The sequence below is a fragment of the Heliangelus exortis genome, chromosome 4 (genome assembly GCF_036169615.1).
Source record: "Heliangelus exortis chromosome 4, bHelExo1.hap1, whole genome shotgun sequence".
In the NCBI taxonomy this organism is placed as follows: Eukaryota; Metazoa; Chordata; class Aves; order Apodiformes; family Trochilidae; genus Heliangelus; species Heliangelus exortis.
In genome coordinates, this window is record NC_092425.1 from 33,075,787 (window position 1) to 33,097,473 (window position 21,687).

At 36.2% G+C, this 21,687-nt stretch overlaps 1 protein-coding gene across 2 annotated transcripts in view; it reads right to left on the reverse strand.

Moving 5' to 3' along the window:
• Window positions 1-6,597: 6,597 nt before the first annotated feature.
• The window catches only part of PCDH7 (protocadherin 7), a 251,115-nt gene continuing 236,025 nt past the window's right edge, over window positions 6,598-21,687 (reverse strand). For both annotated transcript variants that reach the window (XM_071743787.1, XM_071743786.1), the window contains exon 3: window positions 6,598-10,944. In XM_071743787.1, coding sequence (XP_071599888.1) covers window positions 10,568-10,944 — 377 coding nt within the window. In that variant the 3' untranslated portion in view covers window positions 6,598-10,567. The remainder of the gene's footprint in view (window positions 10,945-21,687) is intronic.

Sequence of the window (21,687 nt, forward strand, 5' to 3'; positions counted from 1 at the left end):
CTCTCATAACTCTCCTCACAGAGGAAGTACACCAGCTCTGGATCATCTCTAGTAAAATCAGCCCACTTTATCAGCATCTTTCTTCTATAATGGAGCTCAAAAATGGGATTCCAGATGTGGAGCTGAGTGTGGAAAAATTACTCTTGCGGAAGTCCTGGTCGTGCTTCTGTTGGTACAGCCCAGGATGCTCTCAGCTTTCTTTGCTGCCAGAGCACACTACTGGCTCATGCCCATTGCATCCACCAGAACTTCCAGGATATTTTCAGAAGAGCTGTTCCTCTGACATTCAGGTCCCAGCTTATATCATTGCAGGGGGCTCTTCCTTTCCATGCACAAGACTTGGCATTTTTTTTCACTGATGAACCTTGCTGAGGCTCCAGTTGCCCATTCCTTCATCCTGTCTACTCTGGGTGGTCAGTCTGTCTTAAAATACATCAAATGATCCTGCAATTTGTAGGTTGTAGCTTCCCCCCACAGCCTTTCCTAAGTTAGAACTCTGCTCACCAAGTTTGCCAGGCAAAGTGGATCTTGCCAACTGTGTCTTCAGCCCTTAAAAAGAGGCCTGCAAACAAAACTGCTGTTTGAATACATGAGCTACATAATCAGTTTCCTAAAATACTTGGGACTAAACACTATACTTTGCAAAGTTTTCTGATGAACCAGCTATTGAACAAAAGCTGTGGCAATATCATAGTCCAAACCAGAAAAAGCACCAGGGATAATGGATTTCTCACCTATCCCAATAGGTTATGTGCTGATTTATTGCAGCTGAGGATTTGGCCAACAAATCTCCATGCTACTTCTGTCAGATTAAAAATATATGCTTTAAAAATCTCCAAATAGTATGTATATATGCATTTTTGGATGCAGTAGGTATTGGAAGCTATTATAATTTCTCAGGACAGGTTTTAAATCTTACTGCACTTTCTCTTTGAACTAAATTGCTGCTGCTGTTGGGTCACTATATTTCTTTCTTGTGGCTTAAGGAGGTGGAGCAAGGGAAGACTTGAGGTACTGCTGTCATGGATATCCAACCCTTGCTGTGTTAATCCAACACTGACTGCTGCTTTTTCTCCCCAGGAAGCACCTTTTAAAGTCTTTAAGTGCTGTTGAGAGCAAGAGGGTAAATGTTCTGTAATGACTTTAAGGCCAGCAAGCAAAAACAGAAGTTTCTGGAAAAGTTTGAGGGGGAAAAAGCCTAACAAAAATCTGTCAAAAGAAGACTGCTTTCCTTTGCCTATTGGACCAAGATTTATTTTGCCAATGTAATGGAGTACCAGTGGTATATATGAGTAAACAATAAAATAATTTGAAGAGGTTGCAGTACCATTGCTGCCAAATGTTAATTTTTACATAGGTGAGGAACTCCTCCAGTATTCTGAATAATCCATAAAAGAACATAAGTGTAAAAGAAACTGATTTATCATCACTTTTAAATCTTGGGTTGTCCTGTCTTATTACAGCATGATTTTTGGAAACCATTTCATGAATTTCAGTTTTTTAAACTAATACTAATTTATATTCAGTTAAATATTTTTCTAAGCATATACGCTTTATGAGTATGAATATAGTTTTTGAATTCAATCTTAAAGAGAAATAGGATGAAACTTTTTTGTATACTGCAGGTTAACCTTCACTGATTCTAATGACTGCAAAATGAAGTCCTATTAATACACAGTTGCTTTCTTCAATGGAATGTAAAGGTGAAGAAACAACACAGTTTTTTAATTTCTTTGGGAAAAAAATCGCATCTTTTCATTGTTAGTAAGGTGTATAGCAAAAGTTCTAATTGCACTACTGATGCAAAAAGTTGTAGCTTAAAGATTAGGAAAATCTGACATCTCCAGATACTCCAAAAACACGTGGTGAGAACCTGCATATAATTGTATTCTTCAAGTATTTTCACCTTTCACCTAACTTCTGTTTTGTATGTGTATTCAAGAGGTACAAGATGTATTATTTATGAAAGTTGCTAAATTAATTTCATATGTACTCACTCAATACAGAAAAATTATTCTGTAACTCTCAGACATGACATCCTCAGTCCATGACTAACTAAACTCCCACCTTTCTTTACTTCTTTCTGAGTGCTTATTTTGAGAAGCCCAGTTTTCTTTGGAACTGAGAAGTGGTATTTAGCTTTTTACTAATAGGTAATAATGTATCCAGCTGATGCATTATAGCACCTCATGGGAATTGCAGTTTGAATGCTTTGTTGTCCAGGTGGTACTTTTACATTTTCTTCTTCCATCAGATGTATACCCTCCTAAATGAGCACATCACACTAGCTATCATTAATTAGCCATTATCATTTTACTGATGACATATAAGCAGAATTAGAACATTCAACAGGGGCATCCAAACTGATTGGGAACAAATTTTTTTTTTTACCAGGGCTGGGCAAAAGACGATTCCTTCTTTCTTGTGTGTATGAAACACTTAATTGTACTTCAGAGGAACCACTGACGTTTTTCTTTCATCTCTGTGTAAGGCACAGACCAGAGCAAGAGGAAATGCACTGCTTGTTACAGGGTTGCACCCTGCATGTGCTTTGTTCTTTATCACATACAGCAGCTTTTCAATCCTCTCTGGAATTCAGGATATTTTTTTTTTTATCAGCATAGCACCAGATTATTCTAAATTCAAGGCATACTTCTTGTTCTACCATCTATAAGGACTCTTTTATATTCAAACTCATATTTAGAATTATATGTGAGGGAGTTTACTGTGATTTCATGCTCCTGAAGATTAGGGTGGTAACATGATGCCTGCCAGTATGCTCAGAGGTCAGACTGTAAAAGAATATGAAATCACCTATTGTTCCAGGGCTCTTTGCTAGTTCAGAAGAAGGTGGACAGAAGCTAAGTAGGTGCCAAGCTGATTCCAGGAACTGTCAGCGAAGAGGTGAACTAAGATTAAAAAAATGCTTTGACTTTCATTTTAGCAACTTATGTGAGGTAGGAGGCTACAGAGAAACCGAGGTAAGTTTGGTAGTTATCCTGTTTTCTAATTCTAATTTTGGCTTCACCATATCCTGCCACGTTAAGTGAAAGCCACAGATTTATGTATTCTGTCCTACTAAACCTTAGAATAGCTATAGAACCTCGTGTTGAAGGTCCCTATTGTCCCATATTCTCTCACTGTAACATTAGTTAATGATAAAAGTAGCCAATTTTCTGGGAACTTGAAGAGACTCTTAAAATGTGCTTCAGAAGTCAGGGGTGAGAGATGTGTCTGTGTATACACATACACATGAACATACATACCTACACATACACACTTAACTGGTATTAGGTCTGCATCTATAATTTTTTTTTAAATGCTCCTTTCTCTTGTATTTTTTTGCTTATGAAATTTTCAGCCTCTGAACTAAATAAATTATTACAGTGTATACAGCAGGTTGTGGATTTTTTCAGAGGAACATGATCCCTTTCATCTGATTCTGATGTCTTCATTTCTACGTGTCTCATAAAATATATATTCAACTATCTTAGAATCATAGAATCATAGAATGGCTAGGGTTGGAAGGGACCTTAAGGATCATGTAGTTCCAGCCCCCGGTTTACAGCAGATTACCATGACCATAATCTTGTCTCAGTTGGAATCAACTTCATTTTCTGGAGTTACATAATACAGTTACTATATAAGAAGAAAAAGCATCAAGAAGACAATTTACCCCAGCTAGAACTTAGTACAACTTATAAAACCTCAAAGTTCTTTTGGCAGAAGTGGAGGTGTAGACTAGTGTGGCACAGACCTAATATAGGTGACCTTATAGCAACCTTCCAATATCTGAAGGGGGCTTCAAGGAAGCTGAAGGTAGGGCTTTTAACATGGGTGTGTAGTGAGAGGACAAGGGGAAATGGTTTCAAACTTGAATTGTTCTAAATGGTTTTATACTTGATTTAGGTTAGGTATCAGGAAGAAATTCTTTAATCTGAGGGTGGTGAGACACGGGACAAAGCTGCCCACGGAAGTTGTGGCTGCTCCCTCCCTGGAAGTGTTCAAAGCCAGACTGGATGGGGCCTTGAGCAACCTGCTCTAGTGGAAGGTCTCTCTGCCCATGCAGGGGTGCTGGAAATGGGTGATCCTTAAGGTCTCTTCCAACCCTAGACATTCTATGATTCTAGGGAGAGAGACTCCTGTATTAGAGTTTCCATTTATGGGATTTTCTGTAGGTGCTGGAAATAGGTAGGTAATAAAAAGAGAGATGAAATTTTTCCTCTTGCTGTAGTCTTTCCTTCCTTATCTGATTCTCCACAGAATTGGGAAAAAATTAGTGATTTATTCTTATTTAAATTGCTTTCTCCATGACACTGGGTTTGCTGAGTGTAAAATTTACCAAAGGGCAAGTTAACATTGTACACTAAACCTGTTTTTATGCTACTTTGTTCCTTCTGCAATATTCTGGAAAGCAGGGATAGTTGAAAGGTCTAGATCTGGATATTTTAAAAAAATTGTGATTATAGTGAAAACATGAAGAAATTGGTTGCATTGCTGGAAACAAAATATAGATATGAGAGCTAAATCTTGGCATTCTTGGTCTTTGCAAACCTGACTTCTACTACAGTAAATGATGTAGAAGCCTGATGAAATTTGTTTTAGTAAGCTTTGAGACAAAGAATACTAAGATACAAATACTTTTAACCATTAGTTAAATCTCTAAAAACATCACCTTAAATAGTATCATATGCCTTATAATTAGTAAGAATCCTTTCATAGAAATTGCAGTATCACACTGTAGATAACTACAAATTATGCATTAATATCTTCCTATTTTAGGATCCTTTAAATCACACTGAAAGTCCTAAAGGGATTTATTTCTAACACTTCTGTGCCAATTACATTATCCTTATTTGCTGTTCTTTTTTCTTTCTGTTCCCAGAGGCTCCTCCATGCCACTACAGAATTGGTATTTTGCATTATTTTTTTCCTGGTTTCTTGGTAAGTATATCTAAATCTTTAACCTAGCCATACTTGCTTTAGAAGTAGCTGTATGAACTGACTGATTGGGATACTATCATTTTACTAACCAATATAGCAAATATTCTTGTCTCACTCTGGTGCTGCTTTGATTTGCACATCTATGAACTATTAAGCATCTTCTATACACTCCTCTCAGGAGGCTCAATAAAGACGTGAAATTATTTCTGCCTAGGTCACATTTATTAATTTCAGTGTCTGCATAAGATTTACATTTCACTGCAGTGCAGAAGGGAGAAACGAAGCCAGGGTTAAGGGGGAGCATAAATTGTTAGCTTTTGCCAGTTCATATTATCCTCTCTTTCCACTCTCTGTGGTTCAGGAAATTTATTTTATCTTCCTGTAATCACCTTCCTGGATGCAGTTGGTAAACAAGAAGAATGCAGATAAAAGACAAAGTAAACAAACATAAGGTCATGACTTGCTTACTGCATCGAGTATAAAATAAACATGAAAGCTTGATTGAAGTTACTCATTATAATACTGCTGCTGCTGAAACAGGTTGAGGGGTAGCTCATTCGAGTGTGATGTGGAAGATCTGGGGTCAGTTGGTGGATTGCACTCTCTCCACAGGCGTGCAGACTCAGATCTCTGCTTAGAGGAGGAAGAATCTCCCTTGACACGATCGTTAAAGAAGACAATGGTACTGTTAACTGAAAGCACAGTCAGAGAAAGAGATTTGCAATGCTAAGTTTATTTTTTTTTTTTTTAATTTTAAAAAGTTAAAAATGTTCTGGACAACCTGTATTCACAAAAATCAAAGTCTGATCTGTAACTGAGTAAAAGAGATAGTATGCTGTGATGTTCAGCGGGAAACTGTGAACCATGACTTGCAAGGTATCTGTAGCAACGCCGTATTCTGTAGCAAACAACGGGGAGAAGAGGTGACTTTAAACCTTCGATCCCTCTCCCCACAGATGTATTTTTCACATATTGCAGATGATGCAAATCCCAACCTAACGGTTGTTTTAGAACCTGCTTTTTTTAACAACACACAAACAAACAAAGCGCTATGTGATCCAGACAGCTAAGGAATAAACTCTGCTTAGGTATTTCTTCTTTGGGAGGGTTTCTTCTTGATCTGTAGTTATGCTGGGACGGATAATTTAATTCACAGCTAGAAAGAACTGGAGATTTGTATTTCACATTTTCTATAAAATACTGCATTAATTGTGCTGGGTTTTTTCAGCACGGATGCTTCACTGGCTTTTTAGGATGTGTTAATATTTTAACACTTCTTGGAAAAAGCAGGCTTGCTGATACTGCCATTCCACAACTTGAGTTTTTCCTTAAGATCTGTTACTCCCCTTAATATGAAGGTTTTAAACACACCTTAATAAGAAGCCCTTTTGAACAGTAATTGGAAATAATGTCTATCACTACAAATTTTTTATTTCTAACATGAAAGTAGTGGTATGCTGTCCTGAGTGACAACAACCTCTACTGAATTTCACTGTAGAGACAGGTAAAAATCAACAGCTGGAAATGTGGCCAGTTACCAAGGAAGCTTCATCTCTGCCATGCAAAATAGAGGCTATATATGCAAAATAGTATGTGATTTAATTCAGCAAAAGTGGAATATTCTGTCAGAGAAAGTACGCTGGCAAATGAGCAACCAGTTGAACATGTTATATTTTAATTTGCAGAGACAAAAATGACAAGCAATTTATTTACATAAAACTGTACAAAAGCAAATTAAATTATGTAAATATTTCATAAATAGAGGTGGACTAGCGTTTAATACATTTTGCCATGTTTAGCATAGTTGCGTGCATAGTGACTCATAATAAACAATGATAAATTGTTCTCTGCTTCACTATCAACATCCAAGTTGCAGAACAATAGTCAATGATTAATATTACAAACAGATCGTACCACACTGAATGCAAGTGCTTTAAAATTTAGGAAAAAGTTTTCTGAAAGCATACCCCAGGTAGCTGGTGAATGTTGTCTTCTTCCTTTTGTTTCTGCTCTTCAGTCAGTAACACAACTTAACTGATGGACTTTCATTTCTATTGCTATTTCACCTGCTTCATTCCTTAAGGAAACACTGTCTTTCTCATAAGTGAAACAAAAGGAAAAACATTTCATTGTTCAAGTTCCTTACCAGTTTTTGGTGATGGCTGGATTTATGGCAATGTCTTTATTAATTTTCTTAGCTTTCCTACTTCTTTTACTTTCCCAGCTTCCTAGGGTAACCTTTCAGCCAATCTTTTCAATCTCATTTAAGTTCTTTCCCCACATAAAAATAATGTTTAACTTTTTTTTTTTTTTACTTTTTTTTTCCTGAAACTCAGGCAGCAGGCCAGTCAGAAACCATATTGAATAAACATAGTGGATCAGAGATCCAGAATGAGATTTAGATTTTCGACCAAAGCTATTGAATTTTCTAATACATATAAAGTTATATATTAACTTATCAATCTATAAAGGTGCCCTAATGTAAAATACATGCAAAGCTCATTTGAGTTTCCCATGGAAAGAAAAAAAAAAGGATAATTTCTATACTCTACAACTGAAATATGATGATGGCTAAAAGCAATTAAAAAAAAAAAAACAGTTTTCCTGGCAACATGAACTGGTGACACCTTGCTAAATAACTATAATATAGACTGATCATAGTTTTCCAGGCATCAGAATTAAAAACAAATTAAAACAACCCCAAGCCCCACACAATAAAAAAATCGACCTACTTAAACCACAGCCTTGTGTTAATATAATGCTTAAGACTGGTCCATTAACTGAGTTTGGCAAAAGGCTTGCTTTTAAATATATTATTTATAATTTCTCAGAAAATAAACACAAGTAAATATACAGGTTCAAAAAAGTTGGGAATAGCCCCTTATCCCTCAATGTCCAAACCCAGCTACCACTTTACCATAATAATAGGTATAAAAGGCACAGTTGCATATTTCGCATTCACCCTAATTATTTTTTATAGTTTTATATGTTTATTTTTATACAAAAGCACTCTGTTTATGGAGTGGCACCAGATTTGACCTATTTCAAATAAAAAAGAAAAATACAAACACAAAATACATTTGTGTGTCATGCCAGGTCAGAAGAGTAATCAGCATATTAATAGTGGCTAGTTCCACTAGAATTACTGTGAATACTTACAGTAGATAGAATTTTGAAAAAATTTTCACACCCATTTTAGATCTAAGGAGATGCACACAAGTAAAGTATTTAATGACTGTCTTATGCGGTGCAAAAGTTGGTGAGTGACTGCTGATCCATTTAACCTGAAGGTGTTCTATGACCTGTATTATTAGTCTTGTAGAAAAAGGGTCTAAGAATGTATGGAACCAAGCTACCTAATTTAGGGTTTTTGTGTGTAATATTAAATAAAACCTTATTAAAGGAAATTGTATTGAACATTTGTGTTATGCAATTGTGTATTCTGTTGAAACGTGCAAGAAAAAGGTGTATACATCACATAAGCATTTTTAGAAGCATTTTTAAACAGGTACTTACAGATTATACAAAGCAGTAACTGCTGTATGCAGTCTCATAACAAAGTACTAGTTTGCATCTCTTCATATTAAATAATCAAACATTAAAATGTTCAATCATTATTAATCTTTGATTTTAATATTTTCTTTCTACATGTGCCCATTCATCATAACTGCTATACACAAACTAATGTTACTTGAAGAAAGTAAACTTGAGAGAGGAGAATGAAATGGCCACTGATGGCACATCCCACTACATGGAAAAGTAAATTCAAAAGATAGATATGATGAGATGTACTGATTTACCAACCTCTACTTTAGGCTGTTTATTTCTATGCAACTCTTCAAAGCATTAAACTACCCAAAGCTACATGGTGACTACAGTTTACTAGAGAGCCAACTAGCCATGCCTTAATGCCAGATTAAACATCCAAGGATTTGAGTGCTTTTTCCCCTTTTCAAGCTGGTCTTGCTGTGTTGTCTGATTGTCACTTCCACCTGAATGTCTTAGCTCAGTCTGTAATTACTACTACAGCATCAGCTACAACACGTTTTGTTTGTTCTGCATGTTTTGTTGCTTTTATTGCACAAAAACCTGTTTTGTTTCCTCTTCCTTGCAAGAAGCTCTCACCATGAGAATCTTACAGCCCAGAGCGCTTGCATGTCACAGTAGCTTGAACTTCTTCTGACTCATCTTGACCTGCTAGGTGAGTATGATGCCACTGTTTATCAGACCATTTTCTACCTATCCTAAATATTCCAAGTCTTGACATCATTTAGTATTGCACTTCTCTTGGTTTTAATGCACTTGTGTTTCAAGAAAATCTGCATTTTGTCTTTGACATGATTGAAGCAATTGGTAATCTGCAACTCTGACAAAACAAAAGACTTAGCAATCATTCCTTGCACTCTGAAAAGAAGGTCTTGTGTTTGACTTGTTTGTTGGTCACTACATCATCCCATTGTCCAGTTTTTCAGTCTCACCAAACACTCTTTTGAACACAGCCTTCTATTACTACTATTAGTTTCTAATTTTGATCTTTAAAAAATCCCTGGAACTGGCATATGCAGCATATCATGTCATTACAAAAAAACCCCACATCAGTTCCTTTGGGCATTCAACTGAACTGTGCTGGAAGAAAAAAAAAAGAAAAAAAGTGTCACCTGGGCTTGTGAACTGTTCTGTGGTACAAAATATGACAGAAGGTGTGTAATGAATACGTGTGGATTTGTGAATATATTAGTTTTGTAAGACAAGCCCCAAAACTTAGCAGTTCCCCTGATCCATTGTGTGATCTTTGGCCTTTTTGTTATTACCATTTTCCTAGCTATCTGTTAGTCTCACCCAAAATAATGATTTCAACAGTTTATCATTACTATCCTATGGTATATGTGTTACTAATTGTGTTTACATTGAAGTAATCATTACCGAGAACAGGAGAGAAGGAGAGAAAGAGACACAGCAAGGACAGGTTTGTTATATGGATAAAACAGAACCAGAGTTCGAGACTTGTAGGACAGTATGCCATGGTTTTGACTGCAGTCTTGGGCTGAACATATTTATGTTGCTTCCAGCCTCAGACGAGAGGTGACAATATTAAAGCTGTGGTCTTCACAAAGTGCCTATTCATGGTTATTCCTTTATCTTTATCTCTAGATCTGTATGGTTTCTGAAGGATTGTCCCTGGTGGGGATCAGCAATATTCAGATGATATGTTTTGAATACATTTTCCCTGACCTGTTATCCTCAACAAGCCAGATGACAATCAAACAAAATGAGTGGCTTAACTCATGCTTCTGCAGAGGGGAAACAACAGCGAGTTGTGTTCTTTTTAATCAAGCTTGTTACTATGGGAAGAATTTGCAACCATAGATTTAGGAAAATAAAAATCAGTGAGGGGGAATTAGACATGCAAGTAACAACAATGTTTTCTACATTGTACAGTATAGTCAGGCAGACAGTATAATTAAATGCCTGGTTTGGAGGCAGAAGTGGCAGGCAGATCTTTTGTCTCTTTGGTGGCCCGCTCTTTTTTGTTTCTAATTTTTTGTTAAAATTGTTTTTATTTTAAGACTTTTGCCCCTTTTCCTTCTTTTAACATGAAAGAACTTTGTTGCTGCTTTTTAACCTACAGGTAAACTTCTCTTCTAGTTAGAGTATTGACAGGAGATGGCTTGTATTCCCCTGTCTGTGTAAGGGGGATATCCTCTGGATTGCCTTCTTCATTTTTGCTGAAACTCGCCGTGCTGAAGGTCTCATAGGATGAGGTCAACTTTTTGTTAAGGAGGTTTCTGTTGCGATCACCCATGAGGGAGGCTTCTCCATTGGCCAGCTTCTCCTGACTGCCCCGTTCATCGACAGGCATGAAAGTGGAGAGTTTTGGCTGGCTCTTCTTTCGTTCAGGAGAAGTGCGCACTGGCATCCAGCAGGAGTCTGAGTGGCCGTATTCATCACACTCTCGGGTGCACTTTCCTGTCAGAGCTACATCTGGTAGAGGCCTTGAATCTGAAAGTAAAACAAAGTTGTCTTTACAAATTAAGAATATTGCAATGATTTCCAGTGAAACTGAGAATCCTTAAATTCACAGAAGGTATTTTTAAAGGGCTTGGTAAGAATGTTGCAGTAAGTTTCTCAGTAACAGGTCAGCTTTCCTTTTTAAATTGCATGCGCCTGTAGGCAGCAACATATCTGTACAGTTATCCTCAACCACAAGTATTGAGAAATAACAGTATTAAACCACTTTATGTGCTTGTAAATAAATTTTGAAAGCATTTGGCACTAGGCACTGAATGAATTTTTATGTCCAAGAGTCAACTAAGCATTTAATTCTCTGCTGCCAATTTTCTTAAAATTATTAAAAATACCTTTCTTTGAATTTTTTGTTTAAAGAATGTTTTGAATTTATATGAAATGAACCTTAGGTCCTGAACCTTGCAAAGACTTATGAACATATTTAGTTTCCTGCAAGTGATTAGCTCATTTATTTACAATGAGACTCATTTTGAAAATAATGTAAACCTCTCCCTGTATTTCTGAGGACTGGGTATTTGTCGTTAGTATACAGTATTTTATAAGAATATTTCATTTAAGTATCTGCAGATTTAATCATGAAAGAACTGCAAAAGCTGTGGAAGTCAGATTTATGTTCATCATGTACTGATATTTTCATGCATTTAAACTCTCTTTAATTAGTAATTTGTTGAATTATTTTACAGCATATGACTATTGTTTATTATTACTAGTTGCCAACATTTTTACAGAATCTACTGTTTATACTTTGAATACTGTGTAATATTTCATATTTCAATATGTCACTGATATTAGTGAGGAAAACAGCACTGATATTTAGGCAACTCTGTAGCTGGGATGTGTAAGGCTGGGAGGCGGGAACTGAGTGCTTTTTTTTTTTTTTTTCCGCAGTTATACTTCATAAGGCTTTTGCTTTTAGATCATCCATGATTCCTACATTTTTTTTCAATAAAGAATTGAAAACTATGGACAGGTAACACCTATCGATTTTCAGATAACTGTCTCCTGGAGATGTAGACAGAAGACAGGGACTGTAATAGGAAAATTCTCTGTTTGTCAGCTAAATCTTGTATTATTCCAGCACTCCATAAAGGTAAGGAGCATAATTAACTGCTGAGCTGCACCTGATGTGCTTTGATTTTTGAACAGAAAAGAACCTTCTTCCTGTTCTTACAAGAAGAAAAATCTTCCTCCCATCTAAATTTTAATAAACTTTTCAAACAGTACCTTATTTCCAGCAATGACCATTAAGCATATGCTTGTTCCTGGTATTTCAATTATTACTCTGGCAGATGCTTCTCATGGCAAGATCATATAATCATGGAATGATTTGGGTTGCAAGGGACCTTAAAAATCATCGAGTTCTAATGCCCCTGCATGAGGAGGGACACCTCCTACTACACCGGTTTTGTCAAAGCCTCATCCAACCTCAGCTCACCTTCCAGGAACAGGCCATCCACAAGTTCCCTGGGCAACCTGTACCAACGTCTTACCACCCTCACACTAAAGAATTTCTTCCTAACATCTGACCTAAATCTAACCTCTTTCAGTTTAAAGCCATTACCCCTTGTGCTGTCACCACATGCCCTTATAAAAAGTCCCTCTCAAGCTTCTTGAAGGCTCCCTTCAGGTACTGGAAGGCCACTATAACGTGTCTCCTTCTCTTTTCCAGGCTGAACCACCCCAACTATCTCATCCTGTTTTCATCAGCAGGGTGCTCCAGCCCTCTGATTATCTTCATGGCCCTCCTCTTGACTCACTCCATCAGCTCCATGTTCTTCTGTTGGGGGCTTCAGAACTGGATGCAGTACTACAGGTGTGGTCTCAAGAGAGCAGAGTAGAGGGGGAGAATCACCTCCCTCACCCTGCTGGCCATGCTTCTCTTGATGCAGCCCAAGATACGCTTGGCTTTCTGGGCTGCAAGCACAGATTGCCAGCTCATGTTGAGCTGCTCCTCATGCAACACCCACAAGCAGCCCTTTTCCTGAGGGATTTTTCTCAGTCCATTCTCTTCCCAACCTGTATCTGTACATATTAAATCTCTGATGTTAATTTAAAACATTGTAGTATATGCTTATTGAGAAGTGGTTTATTGTTGCTGTTGTTTGGGGTATTTTTCCCAGACCAGAACAGTTAATCTCATTATATGCCGTGGTTTGGTTTTAGAGCAAACAATTCTTGAGCCAACATTACTTGGGATTGATTCTTGATTGGTTCTTCCCTTGTTAGTGGTCAATGGCTCAATGTCCAAATGGAGACCACTGACAAGTGGCATTTCTCAAGGGCTGGTATTGGCACTAATGTTGTTTAACATATTTGTCAGTGACATGGATGGTGGGATCGAGTGCACCCTCAGCAAGTTTGCTGATGACACCCAGTTGTGTGGTGTGGTTGACATAATGGAGGGAAAATATGAAGTTCAGCAAGGCCAAGTGCAAGGTCCTGCACAAGCACAAATACAGAGAATGGATTGAGAATGGTCCTGAGGAAAAGGACTTTGGAATGCTGGTTGATAAGAAGCCCAACATGATCCAGCAATGTACACTCAGCCTAGCAAGCTGAGCCAAATCTTGGGTTTGATCCAGGTCCTGTATCAAACCATGCTGTGTTGTTAAGAGTCTATGATATTTGGGCTTCATTATTTGTGCTCTCTGTGTGTGTGCCTACTGGGAAAACTTCTTCATCTTTGCTATGGGTTTGACCTGGGGCCATGGAGCAGCAGCAGACCCACCACACAGGCTGTCTGATTCAGTGTGATGTATTTTCCTCTAAAGCACCTTTAAGTTAGTACTTGGAACATACTGTTAATGCAGCCTTCTAGGTTATTGCTTTCTTGCATCTGTTCTAGGAGCTTGAATTAGTGCAGCATTTAAGAACATATTTAATCTAGCATATTTTGAAACCTATTGCATTTCACTGCTCTTCTGTTTAAAAGATCAGCATTTGGTGAAAGGGGAAGCAGTGCAGGGAAGGAAGGATTTTTGTCTGTGTGATACCAGGAGATGGTTAAAACATTCAGTGCTGTCACGAATAAACTATTAGCAGTACCTAAACCAGTTAATTAAGGAAAACTAGTACTTTCCATACACAGCAGTAGATAACAGAGATTTAACCTTCATTTTGAATAAACTGCCACACAGCTTTAGCTACAAAGTAATTAACTGTATTTTTGCTAATTCCCTGAACAGATTGATCCTCTTCTGCAGATCTTTATGCTCCTCTATTTTGCATAATCTAGCCCATAGAGTTGTGTACAACCTCTGAATTTGAAAAAGAAAAAATAGTTACTCTTGTCCTCTAGCACAATTCATATCCAAATTTATCTATCTCCAATTACATACTTTTTCAAATCCTTCTGAGATTAAAAGTTAAGAACTTTAGTAACAACCACACTGCTAGCTGACAGCCCTAATGCAATAGGACACAACAAAGAATTTGTCAGCACAGTTGGCAAATCATCAAGGAAGAGCAAAACAGATTTCTACCACAGTTACATATCTGGAAACTGACTCCAGTCCTTGAAATGCCAGTTATTTACAAATAATTTTATCACAACACTAATAAGTGAGAAAGTAACCTGGAGGGAAGACATTTCTTGTCATACAGAAATATGTAGACTTGGGGTTAGCTTTTAACTGTTTATACACAGACTACTCAAATTTAAGATTTATATGCATAAAATTATTTACAGAGTTACAATGGAAGATGTCATCTAAGCTATTTTCAAACATAACTTTTTATGGTGTCTCTACATCAGAACTAGGTATTGCTGGAATATTTAGACAGTCATTGTAAACCCAGTTCTTAAAATATAGATATTTAAACAAGTTCTCTAGGTATATATGTAAATGGAGGCTTTAAAAGTATTTATGAAGCAGATTTCACTTGCAACTCCTCAGACTTTAGCTTAAAAAAATGTGGAGAACTCCAATTTACAGGGTCTCATGATATACTTTTTGCATTGCATCTGATACAAGTTTCCACCACTAATTTCTAAAGTTAGCTGATAACTATAATTTAAAAAATCCAAAAAACCTTTATTATTAATCCATGGCTAATTTCTAGGATGATGATAGCTTATGTTTTCCATAAAACATTGCATAAAAGCATGCAAATTAATGGGCTATTTATATTTATGCTCCTATTTCTGCTTGTTTTAGCCAACTGTTGCTTTAGGGCTAGAAGGACTGCATGCATTCAAAAAGGAATGCACCTATCACATGTTGAAAATTATGTGCATTTTTTGTGCACACATATTACAGAAATCTAATCAAGGATTCACACTCACTCTGGCTCTGCTCTGCACATTTTTTAACAACTGTTCTTGTGCAATACAGAGCCACAGGATGGTATGGATTGGAAGGGACTGTAAAGATCTTCTAGTTCCAAGCCCCCTGCTACGGACAAGGAAATCTTTGACTAGACCAGGTAGCTGAAATTCCTGTCCAACCTGCCCCTGAACACTACCAGCATTACAAATTAGTCATTATGTGGTCCTAGCCCGTAAACTTTTGGAGAAAGATGCAAGAAACTTTTTGTCATCTGTTTGTGAACCACACATGAAGACTTCAGTAACAACAGACTTTACACGTGTTTAAGTAGTCAAAATCCCTGTTCAACTTGTCTCTAGATATGGAAAACCCTCTGAAACAATACTGACACCCTATGTAGATAAACTAACTTGAACATTGCTAGAAAGAACTCTGTACCTCGAAAGAATTCCTAGCTGTAGACTTTTTATTGGAGGATCAGACAACTACAGTATCCATACAGTTCTACAGCACTGCAACAGTACTTCTGTAAATCAAGCAGCTTGGTCCACAGGATTTGAGGAGTCATTAGCAGATGATTTCTAATTAGTATCTATAGCAAATCCATAAGTACATGCAGATTTTGCTGCCTTTCCCCTTGATGGGCCCATGACATCCCTGCATGATTCCAGTTATTGAAGACCTGTTAAGAATCCCTGTGCACTAATTCCAGACTGTGAGAAAATAAAAAAGGAAGTGCTATACTAGAATAACTTTTTGGATGAGCCACTTTTCATCCCACTTTTTCCTGAACCCTCTATAAAAAGATATATTCAGAGGACCCACCAAAATTCAAGTGATACACCAGTAAGACTATGTAATTAAACAGGAGTCCATTTACATAACTTTTATATTAAAATGTTGTCTGTTTTATCAGCTGTGGGATTGGCTCTTAAGGTATAAACAGCACTGACTACATGATCAGAGAACGATAATGCGGAAAACAACTGAAAGAGTGCATAGTGTAGAAAATTACTGTTTAAATGGAATAAAAAAGCTAAGCTATAGTGATTGCTGCAGCAGCGCTGTCTTTGAAATTCTTGCTTCCTAATTGCTGTAATTCAGGAACTGCATCCCAGTTAGTGCTGTGGCATATTCTGACATGCCAAGACACTATTAAAATACTTAAACATGTTTGAAGGCATCAGCAATTTCTTTCTCTTCACCTTAGGCTAAACAGAGTTAAATAGCAATTGAACATATCTCAAGAAGCATTTAGTGCCCCAAGGCTTGGACTGCTGTCATTCTGAATGTGGCATTATCATGTGCATGCCATCTCTAAACAATCCTACTGAATAAAAACAAACACAAATCCACTGTTTGAGACACACCAACAGCACTGAAGTAATGAATGTATTAATTGCTTTTGGACTAGAATAGTTTCATGTATATCATGACCAAGTCTGAAATTCCTTTCAGTGCTTAAAAAAATACTTGAGCGTACAGAAAGACTTACATCTACATTGATTGAATGATTAATGCTGTGAGAGAGATGACAGAAGAACAGAAAATAATGGATTCTGAACCTTTTTATTCTTTCATTATAAAAGGAAGAAGATAGAATGGAAGCAAGAATTTTTTATGTTGTACTTGAAAAATGGTAAAATAAAAGTTTCCCTTAAACAGTTCCTAAGAACAGCAAGACTCACTGTTGTAGCTTGTCAAAAGTCCAAGTAGTCAGTAAAAGATAGACCAGAGTGGAATTTTCAGAACAAACATGAGATGCTATATAGTACTCTACCACTAAAAATAATAAAATGAAAACAAATGAACAAAGTAATATCATCATAAAATAGAAGCAGATTATTGCTTCTTTAGCATTTGAAAAAGAGTTCATGCTGGGTGAATAAAACTGAGTTAGCCAGAAAAGAAGGAAGCTGAAGGAGAAAACAACACATTTCATATACCTATAAAAGGCAATATTATAATGCCAATTTACCTATAATAAAGCAAAAAGGGGTTTTGCACACCCATAGTCCAAAGGACCAAAAGTAATGGCTTGATTACAACATGGGAAATCAGATTAGAAACAGAAAAAGCTTTGAGGATAAATGTAACATTGGAAACTTACAGTCTTCACCACTGGGAGAGTGTTAAAAGTGTCTAGAAAACTTTTCCCAAGAGTAATATAGAAATGGTTAATCCTACCTAGGGAAAGAAAGGAAACACTAAATGACCTCTAAAGGTTTCCTTCAGCTCTGCAATTCTATCAATATGATTACTAATATTTATGTACTTTGGCCTCTGTCCAATCCTTAACTGTTTCTGGGTTAAGATTCTTTACTAATTCAGTAATAAATCAACCTTAAGAGCAGGGCTAAGGTTCAGCTAAAAGTCCATTTTAGAATGACGTCCTCCTTATGTTAATAGAATTACAAACAAAAAACCAAGATGGTTGGACCATTTAAGACAGGTGTTAATCAAAAGAATATAGAAACAAAAAGCCAGTAATGCTAAAAATAAACCGACCCACTCTCGAGTTCCAACATGATAATATTCTTTAACTGTTCCTCTACTTATAGAATAACTCCATAAAAAGGTTTCCTACCTTAATTAATGATTGTACCAGCTCTGTATTATTTCATCTGTGATCTTCAAGAAAACATCAATATTTCACAATTTACTTAAAGACTGAATGAGAAAATGACCTGTGTGGTTTTTATTACTCTAAAAAAAACCTGTACCCTTCCAGGCCCAAATCTGATTAATGAATTGGTTGCCAGTGGAGAGCCATAACATAGGTTGCATATAATAAAAGATTTAAGTGAAATAAAATTCAACAGACTTAATTCTAGGCAAAAACCTGATTAGATTATAATGTGAGAGGAAGTGCATTAGAAACATAAAGTTTTCTTTCAAGTTGTGCTTATTCTGTAAAGTTCAGACATTATTATTTAATTTTTGCTCATAAGATTTTGCATGTATATAATAAGGACTAAGGAGTATCAGCTGTACTATATACACCATACTGAACTTCCCTAGATTTTAATTTTCTAGATTTAAATGTAATTGCTACAAGACTCCTTGTAATCCTGTTAAATCCTTTGATAGCCTGATTTACTTCTATCACTGAAATGGCAACATATCCTTCAGAAAAGTAGGACTTAGTATGGCTTCCTGAAGTAGCATAGACATTAAGATGTAGGAAACATTTAAGCTGTCTAATTGTTCTGCCAATCTGATGCTAAAGTATTAATCTGTCACTGTGTCAAATTACATTCCTTCTTTCTTTTTTTTTTTTTTCAGTAAAGTGTCAGAGCTTAACAAACTCCGAGATGAAACAGTTCTTGGAGAAGTTAGAATATCAGCTGTCCCAAAGGTGATTTAAGAAAAGACTCAATCTGGGCTTGATCCTCATGCCAAAGTGATGGGGCTGCATGGACTCTAGGGAAACAGAGTATCAAGCAACCATTATTATCTCAGCTGTACAATGTGCCTCCCCTTAATTTTATATCTTGGTGATAAGAATATAATAATGTATTTTCTTCATCAGGAATGGGCTCCAGGTAGGAAAAGTAGTGCTCTTGCAACAAGAGAAAACCAAGGTTACCTGATTTCCCCTTGTGTTCCTCCCATTTATTGCCCATCTCATTTAAAAGGCAACTTCTTTTTGGAGATACTCCAAGGAACGTTTTCTAGAGATATTAATGAATTCATTGATCCCATTTAGGAAATGAAAGCACAAACCCCAAAGTTGTTCAATGGCATTAGATCTCATGGATATCTCACAAGTGTCTCAGAGGATACCCAGAACAGATAATGAAAGTTCAATAAATAGAACAAATCAGTGGCTCAACAGAGTTGCAAGCTGCTTTGTAAGACTGGTATTTGTTGAAGGGATATAAAAATGAACAAGGTATGACTAACATTTAGGTTCAACTGGTGACTGAAAAGACACAACCTCCCCCACGCAGATGGCTGCTTCATTGTCTATCATCAGTAATGGATGGAGGGGGAAACAACAAACAAACAGCAAAACTGAACTACTCGTGACTATGGACAAGAGTGCAAACTAGAAGTTTTGGTTGGATGTTTCTGTGTTTAAGTATCGAGTTTAAGGGAGAATACTACTTATTTTCTTTCTTTCATATCTTTGTGGTTTTTTCTTGCAGAATTCTTCTGTACACGACATAGTAACTCAAACTGATTCTCTTGATAGAACCCTTGCATTCCTGAAAATTGAAGGCTTCATGCAGTTCTACTTTATGCACCAAGATATTGTTGGATTCTGGATCGTATTTTGTTCCTGCATACACAGTATAAAATACTATATAAAAACATATATTAAACAGAAGTACTGCTTTCATAAAAAGGGCATTACTCATGCTCCCAAGAGGTTTTCTGTGTGACTGACGTAGTGTTTACTTTGACACAAGTCACAGACCCTCAAAGATTAAATTTGAACAGTAACTGAAAAATCTGCTGATGTTATTTTCAAGGGAAGAAACTTTCCTGTGCTCCATGTTCAGTGATCACCTAAATAATGTAGAGTTCAGCATGAAGCAGAAACAAATAACTTTTGACTACTTGTTTTTTGTAGTAGCTGTCAAGAGGAAGCTCTGTTGTAAGAAGAATTACATCAGTCCTGAAGGATCCATTTAACCTTTTCTGTCAAATACAGGGAACCTTATCTCACACAGTGGAAAATATAATCACTTATCTGTTCATGTCATACATGTTTCTCTCACCAATGCATGTAAAAAAATTGTAATTTTAGTTACTTAATCATAATAGCAAGATCTGGGATATGGAACCAAATTTAACTCAGTTCAGTGAACTGAAAAGTACAATGTGTTTTCACTCCTTTAGTAGATCTACATGCTGCAAGACCTAAATGAATGTTAAAAATATAAATAAAAACCATCTTAAGATTATTTTATTAAACCATGTTGCTCCTGTTCATATATGTATACTCTGGGAGAAATGGGTTAAATTTTCTAGAACGTAGTGCTCATCTTTATTAAACATGAAGAATGACAGAAATATAAAATCATAAAACTCAGGAGTAAATACTTCCACCTGTCACAGGGAAAGGAAATGACTTACTGATCAACTAGTTAGAGACTCTTGTCTTTTATTCCATATCAGTGGCATGAGCCATAGTGACACTCTGGTCTTTAGATCAATTAATATGGAAACCTCAATTTTTCCTAAGAACAGGTAAATTCTACCCCAGAATTAAGCCAAATAAGAAAGTTTGTGCATTTATTATAAGTTCTGATGCTTGCTCATTGAGCTGTGGGACTAGTGGGATTTGCTGTTGTTGTTGTCATTTTATGTGACAATATATGTATTGTATCTGGAAAAGTGTTCACACCTCAAAAAATTGAGAGATAAATACCGAAAGATAATGAATCTCTCAGTGTGATTTATGTACGGCTGAAAGGGATTTTTTTCATTAATTTTTTTATTGATTTTTCAGCTGTGTGTGCAGATTACAGCTAGTGAATTAATTACAAACATCAGCTCAGAATGGTTACAATACTTATGACAGATTCATCTGGGTTACAGTCCATTAGTAATTAAGTATTAGGCACAGCACTAATTCCCCTTGTGTATATACAGTAGATAGACTGTAATCATACACATGACTTGTAGGGATGTTACACTAAGAGATTAGAGTATCACAGTTTATCTCACTATAGAACGGAAAATAATAATGATTTTTTTTTAATATACTAATGGAAAGTATAGAAAAAATTTTAATGAAACAAAACAAAGAAGATAACACAAACAAGTTTTACTTGCAAAGTCTAAGCCTGCAGTCTCAATCTGTTTTGTGGGAGGAGAAATATAATGATGCCTGTAGTGTGTAACAATTTTTTTCAAGCAGTGCCCTTGACCCTAAGAATCCAGTGAGAATACTCTTTAACAAATCCATTCTCTTGATTTAAGAATATTTAATATTGCAATTAGTCTTTATTATTTTGCAGGACAATATTAAAATTAATCAGTATGCGTTTGCTTAGCTTGGTTGCCATACCCATAAAACTTTAAATCTCAGAAAATATTCTATTATTCCTCAGTTTGTTACATAGCTGAAGAAGTACATGATATATAATTTGGGCTGGTATTTTGTAGCCCACATGTACTTTTTCCAGACTGAATCAGATAATCTCCTGCTTGTTTCACTCATTCGAGTATCAAAAAGTTTCTAACATTATTAGATTATGTTTTCACTCAGACTCCAGTAAAACCAATAAAAGATTTGAAAATGGAGAATGTTAAGCTTGCACCACATGCATTGCATGATCAAATTAATGACAATAGGTAGGAAAAAAAGCCTGAATTATACCTGCATATAGCAGATATATAGCATAAAATCCAGTAAAGCAAAATATCTCAAAAGTAGATCATTACATATATCTACATATACTGAAGAAAATTGAGATATTAGTGAGTTAAAAGC